The following is a 13,792-nucleotide window of genomic DNA, read 5'->3' as shown; positions in this document are numbered from 1 at the left end:
TCTGTGGGGAGGAATTATCATTACAAATAACTTTCTATTTTGGGGAAGAGACATTTAATTAGAATTTTAAATCTTTTTCACTTTACATAAGCAGATTGGGAAGGGAACTGAAAGGAAGAGGGTGAGAAGGATAAAATTAAGTAAATTTAAATTTCTGTCACATACATTTCTTTCAGCAAGATTTTTTCAATAGACTTAGTTCCTGTAGAAATCCTCCCACTTTGCATCTGTCCCAACTAGCATGCGTACACTTGCTTCAATAAAAAGCAGTTGTCCAGGCTGATAATTAATACAATTAGTTGGATGGCAGCTTCAAATCATCCTGATCTATCTGTCTTTTGGTTAAACAACAGGCATAGGTTGCTGATGGAGGGACAATACCAGACCAAATGGTTTATTGGGCTGATCTGACAAAATATAGATCTGTTTTTTTAAACTTTCCCTTGCTTAAACTTCCTCTTTGCTTTCCTTTTCAAAATCAGTTCATCTTCTAGATTCTTTGAAGAAAGTAGCTGATTGTACTGGTGACCGACCCCCCCCCCCAAAAAAAAAAGCACTTGAAACGGTCATTCAAATAAACAGAATGAAAGCATCCATCAACTGCGAGCAAGACCTTCTCCCAGTTTCAGAGCTTGTAGCGTCTTTAGTCCAGTCATGTTCCACTGACTAGGAATACAAATGTAGCCTCAAATTTAGGCAACCCACATACCAGGATATTTCAAAAAGGGTATTCACGCTAGTGAAAACTTGGACGTATTTTGAAAACAAATACGTTTTTAATTTTACTGGATAGTTATCTGTCATTTATGTTTAAATTACTCTTCTCTTTGACAGTTTCCATTTACTGTTCCTACCTGCCCTTTTAATAGAATCATAAAGGTGAACTTTTGCTACCACAGTCATTTCCATGGTAACTGATTTTCATGTAATTTAAAAAAAGGTTTGTGATTTCTGTACCAACAGTAGGAGGCCTCTAGCAGCTTAGTGCCATTAATAGGTTAATAGCTTTTGGACTGAATAAGCTTTAGTTTTTCAAGTTTGTCTTAATATTTAATTTTTCTTTAAATTACAGGAACATGACATATTAGACAGATTTTTGCATAATACCTCAGAAAGTGCATGAACAATTGAGCTAAATAATTCAGCATGCCACAGCTTTGTTACTTAGTATATGTGCATTTTTTCCCAATGGCCGCTTGTAGTAGGAGGGGTGCCACACCGGCTCACTATAGCGCAGACAGTCAAAGCTCAGGTCCCTTTACGCAGGGGCTGAGCGGCCCGCAGTTCAGGGAGCTCAGGCCCTTAGGCAGGGGCTGAGCGCTAATCAACAGTTTAGCAGGCGCAGGCCCAGGCCCAGGCCCTGGGTCAGGGCGGGGCACAAACAGTCACAGCTCAAGCCCTTTGGACCAGGGGTTGAGCAAACAAGCAGTTTAGGCAGGCCCCGGCCCTGGGTCACGGCGGGACACAAACAGTCACAGCTCAGGCCCTTGGATGTAGGGGCTGAGCAAACAAGCAGTTAAGGAACTCAGGCCCTCTGGTGCAGGGCTGAGCAGACAAGCAGTTAAGGAGCTCAGGCCTTCTGGTGCAGGGGCTGAGCAGACAAGCAGTTAAGGTAAGCCCAGGCTCCTACACCTGAGCGTTGGGTGGGGGGGAAGCCTGCCACCCATGAGCGGGGTGGCAGGGGGGAACGCAGACCCACCCACTCCACTGCGTTCCAGCCCGGGGCCCTAGCAGCAGTTACTGCTGCTGCTGGTCAGTGGGGTATCCTGACCGAAACACACTGACATCGGCTCACAGGCCTCTGCCGCCTGACCGGGGTCGGCTACCCCCGGGCTACTTCCGTGTTCCCTCTCGGGGCCTACCTCATTGGCGATGCCGGGTTCGGGCCAGTCCAGCAGCATCGGTTCCTCTGGTGCGGGGCTTGGGGGCCGGTCCGGCAGCTCTCCCCCAGGGTAGCTGGCACGGGGCAGGCTTGGCTCCTCCTCGGGGTAGCGGGTCCGGGGCAGGCTTGGCCACTCCTCCTCGGGGTAGCGGGTCCGGGGCAGGCTTGGCCACTCCTCCTCGGGGTACCTGGCAAGCGGTAGGCTCGACCGGCGCGGGGGGTAGTAGGCGGCTCGCGGCCTCCGGCTGTCTCCCACGTGGGAGCTCGGTCCGGGACATCTGCTCTCTGTCAGTCTGGGCTTCACTGAGCTCTGCCGGCGGGCTTTTATACTTCCGGGTCGGGGCCGTGACCTCGGAGGGGCGGGCCCCGGGGCCAGTGGCTCCGCCCACGGTGGGGTTAGAGGAAGCTCGGCCCTATCCGAGACGGAGGGGTGCCACACCAGCTCACTACACCGCTTAATAATGAAATCTACTGCATAACTAATTGGAACCATTTGTTCAACATTCTTTAATGTGTTAAATGAGTATGTATGATTAGGACCCTTACTTATATGTTGCTTCCTAACACTTGGAAAACTTAGTGCTTTATTTTTCTGATTTCCTATGCATAAGTGCCCAATGTTAAAGTCAAATCTCATTATGAGCTCCATTTACTCTTCTCAGTTTAAAAAAGAAGATAAGAAAAAAAAAAGCACAAAGTGCTTGAGAGGAATAATTGTAAAACTAATTCATCCATTTACACTCAAATGTTGCATTTCATACAAATAAAATCGAGAATGTGCTTCTGTGAAGATCCCTCAAGCCAAGATTCCCTTCTGTTTTAACACTGGATGCCTCTGAGTTCTGCATATGTGGCACACAACTTCAGAAAAGTATATTAATTTGAACAATAGAAGATTCCCAGCTAAGAAGCATTAAAACCCCAATAGAACACCCATATCCCCACTGACTTTCATGGCAGTTAGATTGGTTCCAGAGTGTCTGATCTTTGTAAGCACTCCACATGCAGAACTCCAATTAACTTCAGTAGGAATTCCATATACTGAGTGCTAATAGGATTGGGCCTCAATTCACATCAATTAGTATAAAAAGAAATATTTTTAAAGGTCAGTACATAAATTACCACTGCATTACTGTAACAGCTAATACAGATTTTGCATGTCCGTTTGGACTGTTTTTTAGTAAAATGGAGTTAAGATGGCATCCACTGCATCACCTAATACATATGCTAATAAAAAAATACACAGCACTTTTAATAAATGCAACCCCATACAGTGCTACCCAGATAAAAGTGTAAAACTGTCACAGTACATGGACAGTTTCCCTCCAGGCTTTTAAAGAGCCACCAACTGCACTTTCCTTAAAAGGGAAAGTCGTGGTGAATGCTATAATAACCTCAGGTCAGTTAGTAAAAATAATTAAATTTTGCCACTTTTGAGATCTCCTTGAGCCTGAGGCTCTTCCTCCTTTCCAAGGGAAAAGTCCAGGGGTGAAAGTAACTTAAAGGACTTACGGGTACTCTGGAGTCCTTCGGAGGGGGCATGGCCTCTACCGGAAGAGGCGGGGCCTTTAAATCCCCAGGCGCTTTAAATCAGGATTTAAAGAGTCCGGGGTTGGGGCTGTGGTAGCAGCAGCTGGGAGCCCCGGGCCCTTTAAATCACTCCCGAAGCTACAGCTGCAGAGGCGGATGGGAGCCTTGAGGGTGATTTAAAGGGCCTGGGGCTCCCGCTGCTGCTACCGCAGTGGAGCCCCGGGCACTTTAAATCACCATCGGAGGGGGCTCCCGGCTGCCGCCGCTACCTCAAAGCCCCAGCCTCTGGCGGAGCTTTAAAAGGCCCGGGGTTCCGCTGCAGTAGCGGCAGCCGGGAGTCCCCGGCCCTTTAAATCACCGCCAGAGCCCCGCTGCCTATACCGCAGGGCTCCAGCAGTGGGGCTCAGGTGGCAATTTAAAGGGCCCCAGCGGGTAGCGGCAGTGGGAGCCCCAGGCCCTTTAAATTGCCACCTGAGCCCTGCTGCTGGAGCCTCGGGGTAGCAGCGGCAGCCGGGGGCTCGGGCTGTGATTTAAAGGGCCCGGGGCTCTGGCTGCCGCTACTGCCCCGAGCCCTTTAAATCATCCCCAGAGCCCTGCTGCCAGAGCTCTGGGGAGGCGGTGGCGGGGCTCCGGCGGCTATTTTAAAGGCCGGGGTGGTAGCGGCTGCCACAGCCACGGACCCTTTAAGTAGCTGCTGGAGCCCCGCCGCCGCTACCCCAGGGCTCCGGGGACTATTTAAAGGGCCCGGGCGGTAGCAACGGCAGGAGCTCCGGGCCCTTTAAATTGCTGCCCGAGCCCCGCCGCCGCTTCGCCAGGGCTCCGACAGAGGGCTCCCAGAGCCCCAGGCCCTTTAAATTGCCACCTATCTGCCCTGGTACGGTGCACCAGCTCTTGTCAGTACACCGTACTGGGGCATACCGGCTTACTTTCACCTCTGGAAAAGTCCCTTTTCCAGCAGAATTACCTAGTCCTCTAGTAGCAGCAGGAGGGTGTAGGACAGGCAGTAGCTGCTGCTGTTGTATGTCCTAATAGCATCAGACACTGCCCCAAGAGCTGCAAGGAAGTGAGCAACCTATTTCTCTCCTTTCCCGCAAGGTTGTGGTGGAATGTAGGCAAGCAGGGAAACATCCTGACTGCCCAAATTGGCTGATAGTGGCTAACATGCACATTCTGGGGGATCCCTGCTGGATTTCCGGATTCCCTTTCTGCACCCGACTTTCAGTTTTAGTGCCCTCTTTCTGTTCCTCCCTTACTGGCATACAGGTCTGTCGCATCTTACGCTGGGGTTACGTTCCCCAGTCAGGGCGTAAAGCGTGTAATGAGTGTAATGGCGGGCGGAATTGCCTGCACTACAGGTACAGTATTACAATTGTTATTTTTCTCTTTTTGTTTTTGCTGACTGCGTAAAGCTGAAATCGCGCATGTTAAATGCGCGTAAGATGCGACAGACCTGTATTTAATCCCCTTCTGCCCCCAGAGACTAATCTACTTTATTAGCCTGCAGTAGCAAAGGCTTCTCTTCCAGCTTCACTGTGGTCCTTTTCCTTAGCTCCTGATAGCTTTCTCTTTCAGTTATAGCCACTCTGCTCACGGTTCTGCCTACCTTGCAACTGTCTCTAGAGCTGTGCAGTGGGAAGCAGAAATGGGAGCTGGCTTTCTGGTTTAAAAGGGGAACCATGAAGGGTTGCCAACTTTCTAATCACACACAACCAAACACCCTGGTCCCGTACCTACCCCACTCCTTCTCCGAGGTCCCGCCTGTCGCTCACTCTCCCCCACCCTCACTCGCTCATATTCACTGGGCTGGGGTAGGGGTTCAGGGTGCTGGAAGGGGTGAAGGCTCCAGCTGAGGAGTGGGAGCTCAGGAAGGGAGAAATGAGAGGATCAGGGTGTAAGAGGGAGTTCTGGGCTTGGGAAGGGGGTTGGTGGTGTGGGAAGGGATGAGGGTCCGGCTGAAGGTGCGGACTCTGGGGTGGGGATGGGGATGAGGGGTCCGAGCTGGGGGTGGGGGGGACCGATGGGTTCGGAATGCAGGAGGGAGCTCAGGCCTGTGGAGCCGGCACTCAGGGCAGGGGCAGCACGCGGAGCCTCCCTGGCTGTCCCTCCGCCTAGGAGCCGAGGGACATGTTGCCGCTTCCGGGGAGCTGCATGGAAGCAGGTAGAGAGCCTGCCAGCCATAAGCGCCAACTTTTCCCGGCGCCGGTGGGTGCTTGCCCCCGGCCCAACTCCGCCCCTGCCCCGCCCCCATTCCAACCCCTTCCCCCAAGTTTCCGCCCCATCCTTGGACCTCTTCCCCAAATCCCTGCCCCGGCCCCGCCTCTTCCCGGAGCGCGCCCCGTTCCCCCTCTCCCCCCCCCCAGCGCTTGCCGCCGCAAAATAGCTATTTCGCAGCGTCAAGCGCTGGGAGCTTGGGGGAGAAGCGGGGTCGCGGCACGCTCAGGGCAGGAGGTGAAGGCGGAGCGGAGGTAAGCTGGGGCGGGGAGTTGCCAGTGGGTGCAGAGCACCCACCAATTTTTCTCCGTGGGTGCTCCAGCCCCAGAGCACCCACGGAGTTGGCGCCTATGCTGCTAGCCCCACGCCGACCAGACTTTTAACGGCCTGGTCAGCGGTGCTGAGTGGAGCCGCCAGGGTTCCTTTCTGACCAGGTGTTCTGGTCAAAAACCGGACACCTGGCAACACTAGGGTCATGAAGGGTGCTACTGAGCAGCTGGAAGAGGCTGTCTAATAGTCTTCAGACTGACACAGGACATCGTTGAGGCTAAGAACTTAGCAAAAAGGAATTGTATATTTTTATGAATAATAAGAATATACAAAATTATCACAATCAATGAGAGCAAATATTTTGGAAAATATATTAAACCTCATGCTTCAGAGTTTAAGCCAATCTCTAACTATTAACAATCAGGAAATCATCAATCATCTTGAGAGAATTCTCCCCCCAGGGACCAGTGTAGTACAATTTACAAGATGCATTACCAGGAGTGGAAGGTGTACCTCTCTTTGAAGCAACATTGTAATGGCCACTGCCAGAGACAGGATACTAGATGGACCAATGGTTTGATCCACTGTTGCAAATCATATTTCCTATGAATATTTGGAAAAGAAATTAAAAACTAAATGTCTATGAATTCACAATAAAACTAGTGGAAAAATCGCATTTTGGCGTTAGTCTAAGAATTAAAAGCATATGTTCAAAGGGTAAATTACAAAGTCATTACAAATATGAATATAAAAATATTATGTGAGAGAAGGATTATTAATTATACTCTTTTGTATTTTATAGCACTTTCTATCTTAGAATCTTAAAATACACTACAAACATTAAAGAATTAAGGTTCACAGCACTCCTGTGTGGCAGAGAAATATTCTCATTTTACAAACGGAGGAAGTAATATCTAACTGATGTCACTTACTCCCCCATGAGCCTTGTCATTTTAAATGAACATAGATAAGGACATTTCCTAAACTGCTGCATCACTCATTGTAATTAATGCAGCAGTAACGAGGATTACAAATTGCAAAATTGATCATTTCTCATTAATATTAATTTTTGTATTCAACTCCTGATGCTAATAGAAGAATGAAATCGAACAAAAAAAGCCACTAGATGGAAGTCTTTCATCATTTTTATTAGTGTATAAAAGAGTAACCTTTTTATACTCTTTTCACAGCTAATGTAAATACTATAGAGAGAGATGATTTTCCAGGGTTCCAAGTTTCTCCATAAGTTATCCATATACATTTATTTTCCTCAGTTCTACTATCTAGTTTTTAAACAGTATGGGTCTGATTTTGAGAGGTGCTGAAAGACACAGCACTCGTTGACTTCAGTTGGAGTTGTGGGTGTTCTATACCTCTGAACATCAGACCCTATAGATGTTCCTATTAGCAATGGACTCAAACCACAAAATTCAGGTCTGAATCCAGAATTTGAAGCATTTTGGATTCACAGTTTGAACACTATCAAAATTTAAGACAGCCTGGATCCAGAGGTTAAAGGAATCTCCAGTTCCCATCTGTAGACCATGTAACAAAGTTAGCCTAACCCTGGTCTACACTGGGGGGGGGGGGGAGGGGAGGGGGAATCTAACGTAGCTGAAGTAGAAATACTTAGATCTACTCACCGTGGTGTCTTCACTGTGGTGAGTCGACTGCTGACGCTCCCCTGTTGACTCTGCCTGCGCCTCTTGGCCTGGTGGAGTACAGGAGTCGACAGGAGAGCGCTCGGGGATAGATTTATCGCGTCTAGACTAGACGCGATAAATTGACCCCCACTGGATCGATCACTGCCCACTGATCCGGTGGGTAGTATAGACATACCCTAAGTGTCTCAGTAAAACTGAGATGGTACTACTGCTAATGTGTGTAGTTATTCTTAAAATAATTAGAACAGATAATGTGCCATATGTAACTTAATTGAAACCAGTGGGCTATACCAGGGATCAATTTGTCCCAGTGAAGACATATAAAGCCAGCCAGCTGGAAATCACCAATTACTCCCCTCTGTGGCTTCCATTGTAAGTTATACCATTTTACCCACACATCAGGAGGCCCCGTTTCATTTTGAACTGAACTGATTAAAGTACAAAAATGTAATTGTATTTGATGTGAATAATAAAAACACCATTATTCAGGTTTGTTTCCATTACTCAGGGTACATGGTTAGTGTAAATACATATATTTTTATTCATTTTTAGATAGACTGACTTTCTGAGAAGGTGGATAGACAGCAATCCATTGACATTTTACAACATCTACAAAGCTGAAGCTCTCTGTTGTACTACATCCAGGAGAGCCAATAAAGCTTCCACTCTAACCAAATCCAAAAGCACTGGACAATCCTTTTTCTGGCACAGGAGGCTAATTGGCCCAGCTGTTACTATGGCCCCAATCCCATTTCTTCTGAAGTAAATGGCAATACTCAGAGCAACATGGAGCAGGAACATACGCTAAGTCAGTAGCCGTTATGGGCCTTATCCAAAGCCCACTGAAGACAATGGGAGTCTTTCCATTGACTACAATCAGTTTTGGATCAGGCCTTTTAAGAGGAACTCTTTCAAAAAAGAAAAAAGCAGTGATGTTTCACTTTTACTGCTGTTGCTAGTGGGAAGAGGTCTGACATGATAGTGGATTCAGAACTGCATTTCTGGTAAAATACCAGTGATTTTTTTATTATTATTTTTGGATGAATTTGATACATATGAGAGTAAGAAACTTAAAATCATAATTGTGCCAGGTTCCCCACACAGATGTACACCTGCTCCTCACTCCTGACCTGCAATGCCATTGCTATTTTAGTGCCTGATCCAACTTTCCTACTTTTATTGAAATCAACTGAAAGACTTGGATTAGCCTCTTCCTAAGAGCAGACTGATACCCATGCCACACAGAGAAGTGGCTTTTTCATGTGCTTAAACATTCTTTAGGGACTTGGGCCCAGATGGTCAAAGTTATTTAGTCTCCTAACTTCCACTGAAATGAATGGGAGTTAGATGCCCACATACCTTTGAGGATCAGGGCCTTGGATAAGACCACCAAGCATATTTCACTTGTGGACTCTGCAGAGTTTGAACCCATGTTGAGGTAGATAATTAAAGCAAAACGACTAGATATTTCAGGTCAAACTTTGCTTTCATTTGCAACCCCACTGAAGTTTTGCCTCACTGCCATTGAAATCAATGGATTGCATGGGTTTAACTGTGGCCAGAATTTGACCTATTGAATTTAGCCAGCGCTTCTAAACAAAAGTTGACACTACTTGGTTTATGCTCTTCAGGGTGGCAAAGCAGAATGCTGAAAGTTATGAATAGGGTGAGATCCTTAATTTTGCATTTTCTGGGCCATATTCACACCTGACATAAACAGGTGCAATTTCACTGGAGTCAAAGGAATTTCACCCTCTTACACTAGGTTTCAATTTGGCTCCTTATGTTTTGGTGATTAATAGAGCATAGTAAATAACTTGCAATGCATAGTTTGATGAATGCAGTCTTATTTTGGTTGTACAATGTGCACAATTTCCTCAAATTTATTTCTTTTTCTAAAATACTTGACAAATTATTTTAACCATGTACACCAGATGAGTAAGAAAAAAATTGGTTTCTGCACAAATCTGTGCAACATTGCAGGGCCGTCTGCAGAGCATAAAAGGACTCCCCTATGGCAAACATTAATTCATTTAAAATTAAAGAAAAATGTTTTGCATTATTTATCTGTTTTATGGCTACAATCAAAATTCAAATGTAATTAAAATGTAGTCCAAAATTCTTAAAATGAAAAACAACCCCTCAAAGCATGATGGTATATGACAGAGTAGGTGTCCCAGATGGGGAGAAATTCTAGCTACTGCCAAAGATGCAGCACTCGTGATGAGAAACAGGCGAGGCTGAGCTCTACTCCTTATTCACCCTCTGGATCATGGACAACATAGTAGGACTCCCTAGGACATTTGTCTGTGTGTGTCAGACCCTTCCTCCACACTGCTGCCACGTGTCCCTCCATCTCCCCCTCCCCTTTCAGAAGTAGAGCCTGAGTTCTGGGAGGGAAGGCAGAGGCTCCAGCTGCTGCCAGAGGTGCAAAAACCATGTCACCAAACCCCTGAGATTCTTCTTGCCACTCTGCCACATCTTCAGTGAACTGCTCATTAATGTAGACAGATCGACTGTTTAGAGGGAAGGGTGTAAGGCCTGTGGAAGTGAGATAGATTGCTGAAGAGCAGGGAAGAGAAGACAAGGGGTCGAGTGGTGATGGAGGATGTGAATGGGTTTTTAATGTGCTTAACTTTATAGTGGTCAGAAGCAGCCCCTACCCACATGCTTCAGCCACTTTCCCAAAGTTCCCACTTAAATCCTCTGGCCAGAAAAATGGGTAAGTAAGTAGATCAACTTTAGTCTCCAGTGACTCTAATTTTGTAATCTCAAAGTGTTTTGCATTTTGATGGAATTAACATTATATTGTGGATTTTTCAAGGTTTGACTGTGTTAGCCCAGGGGACACTGCAGGATAGTTTATTCTCCAGCTGCTTATTTATCTAGCTTCTGCCCAACACCTTTTGGTCATGCCTAAGGTTTGTTTGTCATTAACTCAAAGGTTATGAGTTTCTAAAATGTCTTAGGATATGGGTAATAAAACACCTACCCAGAGGATATGTGTTAGCTGGTGTGTAAGAACTCCTGAGCATTAACATCTGGTTTAATTGCCTATCAAGTCCCACCTACATTCGTTGCATTTAGTTGGATGCTATACAGAAAGCCCCGACGTTTATAACACTCAACACTATGGTAACAAAAGTATCCAGAATTTAGAGTATTTTAATTCAGCTCAAACTTTTATGTACCATACTCTAAATATTATGCAAAAGTTAGAGAGTTATTATAGTCATTTTTTTGCGGGCATATTTATTTTTCATTAAAAGCAAAGCTAAAGACTCATTCTGGATTTATTTTTAATTCTGTGTTCCATAAGTAGCACTGGGTGAGTAGAACAAAATATTTTTGAACATTCTTGAGAATTACACCTGCCTGTTCACTTAGGGCTATTTGTGCCTCTCTTGCTCATGTTGAGTTGTTTCTTGCCATATATCGAAAGTATTTTGAGAGTAAGGTACTACTCTATGTGAGTCAGTGTTGCAGAACTGAGCTCTTTCCTGGAATTCACAACCCCTTTTATTTGCAAACATTTGGGTGTTTTTATTCACAAAGAACATGTGGAAAGCAAAACATTATGATTAATAGCCAAAGAAGGATTTGTACTGCAATTACTTTCTTGGCCAGTTTGAAAAGCTCTTTCCAGTCACAAAGTAGTTTTGTCTAACAGTCACAGATGTTCATGGATAGATTGTGTGAAAAGAGAAAAAGACTCCTGTTTATGAAGCCATGCCACACAATTAGGGAACTGAAACATGATAGGATTTAGGCAGTCATATGGCACGAATAGCAAATATTCACTGGGTGAAATTCACTACTGTGCAGAGGGCCCAGCACAAGGTCCATATACCACTTATGTCCTACTTATACTTTCTACACTGGATTTAAGTAGAACTTAAGTTATGCATAGGCCTTGTGCTAGGTCCTCTGCATAGCACTGAACTTCACCCACGGTGATCAGTTTGCAAATGAGAAACTACAATTTGTTTACACAACTAGTTGTTGAACAATTGTGAACAAGAAGAAATTAAGAAAAATTACACCCTGTTCGTGGATAATTTGTGAACAAATAGGTGTCACATTCATGGAATAATTTGAGTAGCTCTAGGCCAAAGGTTAAATTACTTTCAGAATCTAAAATTATGCATATGCTTGCAATATACACATATTTAATATAGTTAATTGCTCTAACTCTGTTGTGTCGTTATTCTAGGTAGGTGACGCAGTCCTTGAAAATGCACGTCTTATGTTACAGATGGAGAACATTCAAGCCTGTGCTGAAGATTTTAAAGACAGGTAGCTTTCTTAAGGCAACAATATGGGCGATTTCTTTGAATAAACATATACTTACCATATTGAATATTAAAACGGAATGTCCATATTAGAGAGAAAATGTGTCTAGTGGTTAGCATTGGGATCTGACTCGCTTTTTGACCTTGGACACCCTCTGACCTTATCTCACGGTCTTATTGTGTAACTAAATTAAGGTTGTAATGAATTTTGAGATCCTCAGATAGGTGATTTGAGAGCAACAGATTATTATTATTTTGAAATAGTGCGACTTTAAAAATTTCCAGTAGTCAGAAATTTACTGGCAAAGTTATTTCTGGGCTCTCACTGATATAAAGACCTAGGGCTCTTGCTAAAGGGACACAACTCAAATCTGGCTCAAAATTTTAATTTTATACTAACAAACTTTTATAAAACCCAATTCCTATGGAAATGTGTTTATGGTTTTTTTAAAACATCAAGTGAAACAAGAAATACAAACATTGTAGCACAATGAGCCTCAGTGCAATGCCTATATACAAAAATGAAAGTGACTACTGATTTTCATTGTCCATGACGAGAGTAATGAAAAGAGTAAAAGAAGAGCATAAATAGTGACAAATTGTACTTTTAAAAATTCTTACAGTTTTCAAAATCTAAGTTACCGTTTGTATCACTGATAGATGTCTTTTTACAGCAGAGGTAAAACTGTGGGATGCGCCCCCCTTGGGGGGTGCAGGGGAACATTCGGGGAGGGAGAGGCTGGGGCCCAGGCGTGCCCCCACGGGGGGTAGGGAGGGAGCACCACCCAGCTCCACTCCTGGCCCCAGCCCCGCGGGCCCCGGCTGCCAGCCCCATGCCTGCGGGCCCCAGCTGAGGCTCCGCTCCCGCCCTTAGTTACGGCCCCAGCCTCATCACCCTTACCCCGTCCGCATACCCCCTTCCCAGAGCCACGGTCCCACTCCCGGCCTAACTCCTGGGGGGTGCAGACAAGGGTAAGGGTGGGGGTGGGGGTGGCGCAAAGTAAAAAAAACAACTGGTTTTCAGTATGATCTTAAATTGATAGTGTCCCTTTGAATTGCACTTACTACCACTACTACTACATCATATTAGGCCTGATTCTTCTAACCCTTATTCATATTAGAACTGTTTACGTAAGCAAGGGTTTGCAAGATCAGATCTTTATACTCCATATGTATATCACACTAGTTTATCTTCACCCTTCAATGATTTTGATCTTTTCTTAAATTCATCTCTCTTTAACAGTTACATTTAATAACATCAAAATATACATTGTGTTCTTGGCCTTCTCTTTAATGTTTCTGTCAGAAAGACAAAGCTTTGAGCTCCTAATACTACTCTTTCAAATGCAGTCTGTCAATTTCATAATCTAAGTAGTAAAATAAATTGCCAACTGACTTTCACTAGCAATTTAAATATACAACACATAACATTTTCTTTGTTTTCACTGAATCAGAGCAACGGATATTAAAATCTCTACTACCTCTCACTGGGGTCATCCACCTGTTTCCAAAGCTACTGAATTCCAGGCAAAGAAGGCAGCTCACCAAGGGAGGAGTGTAGAAATTGTTTATGAAGTTGGCTCTGTTCACACCTGTATCAGAGAGTCCAGCTGCCAAACTGTCTGGGTTCAATGCCGCAGCATCCCAAAACTGACAATCTGTGCATTGAACAAGAGACTTTTCACACGACCAGGCCAATGTCATTGCCATAATTTAGAACAAAAGATAAGAATGAGAAAGAAACAACTTACAGTAATATAGACAAACAAAGCAATATACCAAAAACAACAACAAAAATCCCCATTGAGCTTGTAGGGAAAAATCAGCTGTATTTTACAGCCAGGCATTTTGCTTTAATAGCATGTTTTTTTACTGGCACAACAGTTGTTCAACACACACAGCCTCAACCAAATAAGCATTTGCCACCTGATATTTTTATTTTC

At 44.9% G+C, this 13,792-nt stretch overlaps 1 protein-coding gene and 1 long non-coding RNA gene across 2 annotated transcripts in view; one reads left to right on the top strand and one right to left on the bottom strand.

The window, feature by feature from the left end:
* LOC128832763 (uncharacterized) overlaps positions 1–1,979 on the bottom strand; it is a 47,855-nt gene extending 45,876 nt beyond the window's left edge. The window contains exon 1 of the long non-coding RNA XR_008444047.1: positions 1,863–1,979. This is a non-coding gene — a long non-coding RNA (uncharacterized LOC128832763). The remainder of the gene's footprint in view (positions 1–1,862) is intronic.
* BFSP2 (beaded filament structural protein 2) overlaps positions 1–13,792 on the top strand; it is a 35,782-nt gene that overhangs the window by 3,172 nt on the left and 18,818 nt on the right. Inside the window, exon 2 of the mRNA XM_054020359.1 lies at positions 11,771–11,853. Coding sequence (XP_053876334.1) covers positions 11,771–11,853 — 83 coding nt within the window. The remainder of the gene's footprint in view (positions 1–11,770; positions 11,854–13,792) is intronic.

This window comes from Malaclemys terrapin, chromosome 2, assembly GCF_027887155.1.
Source record: "Malaclemys terrapin pileata isolate rMalTer1 chromosome 2, rMalTer1.hap1, whole genome shotgun sequence".
In the NCBI taxonomy this organism is placed as follows: Eukaryota; Metazoa; Chordata; order Testudines; family Emydidae; genus Malaclemys; species Malaclemys terrapin.
This window is presented reverse-complemented; position numbering and strand designations above follow the sequence as displayed.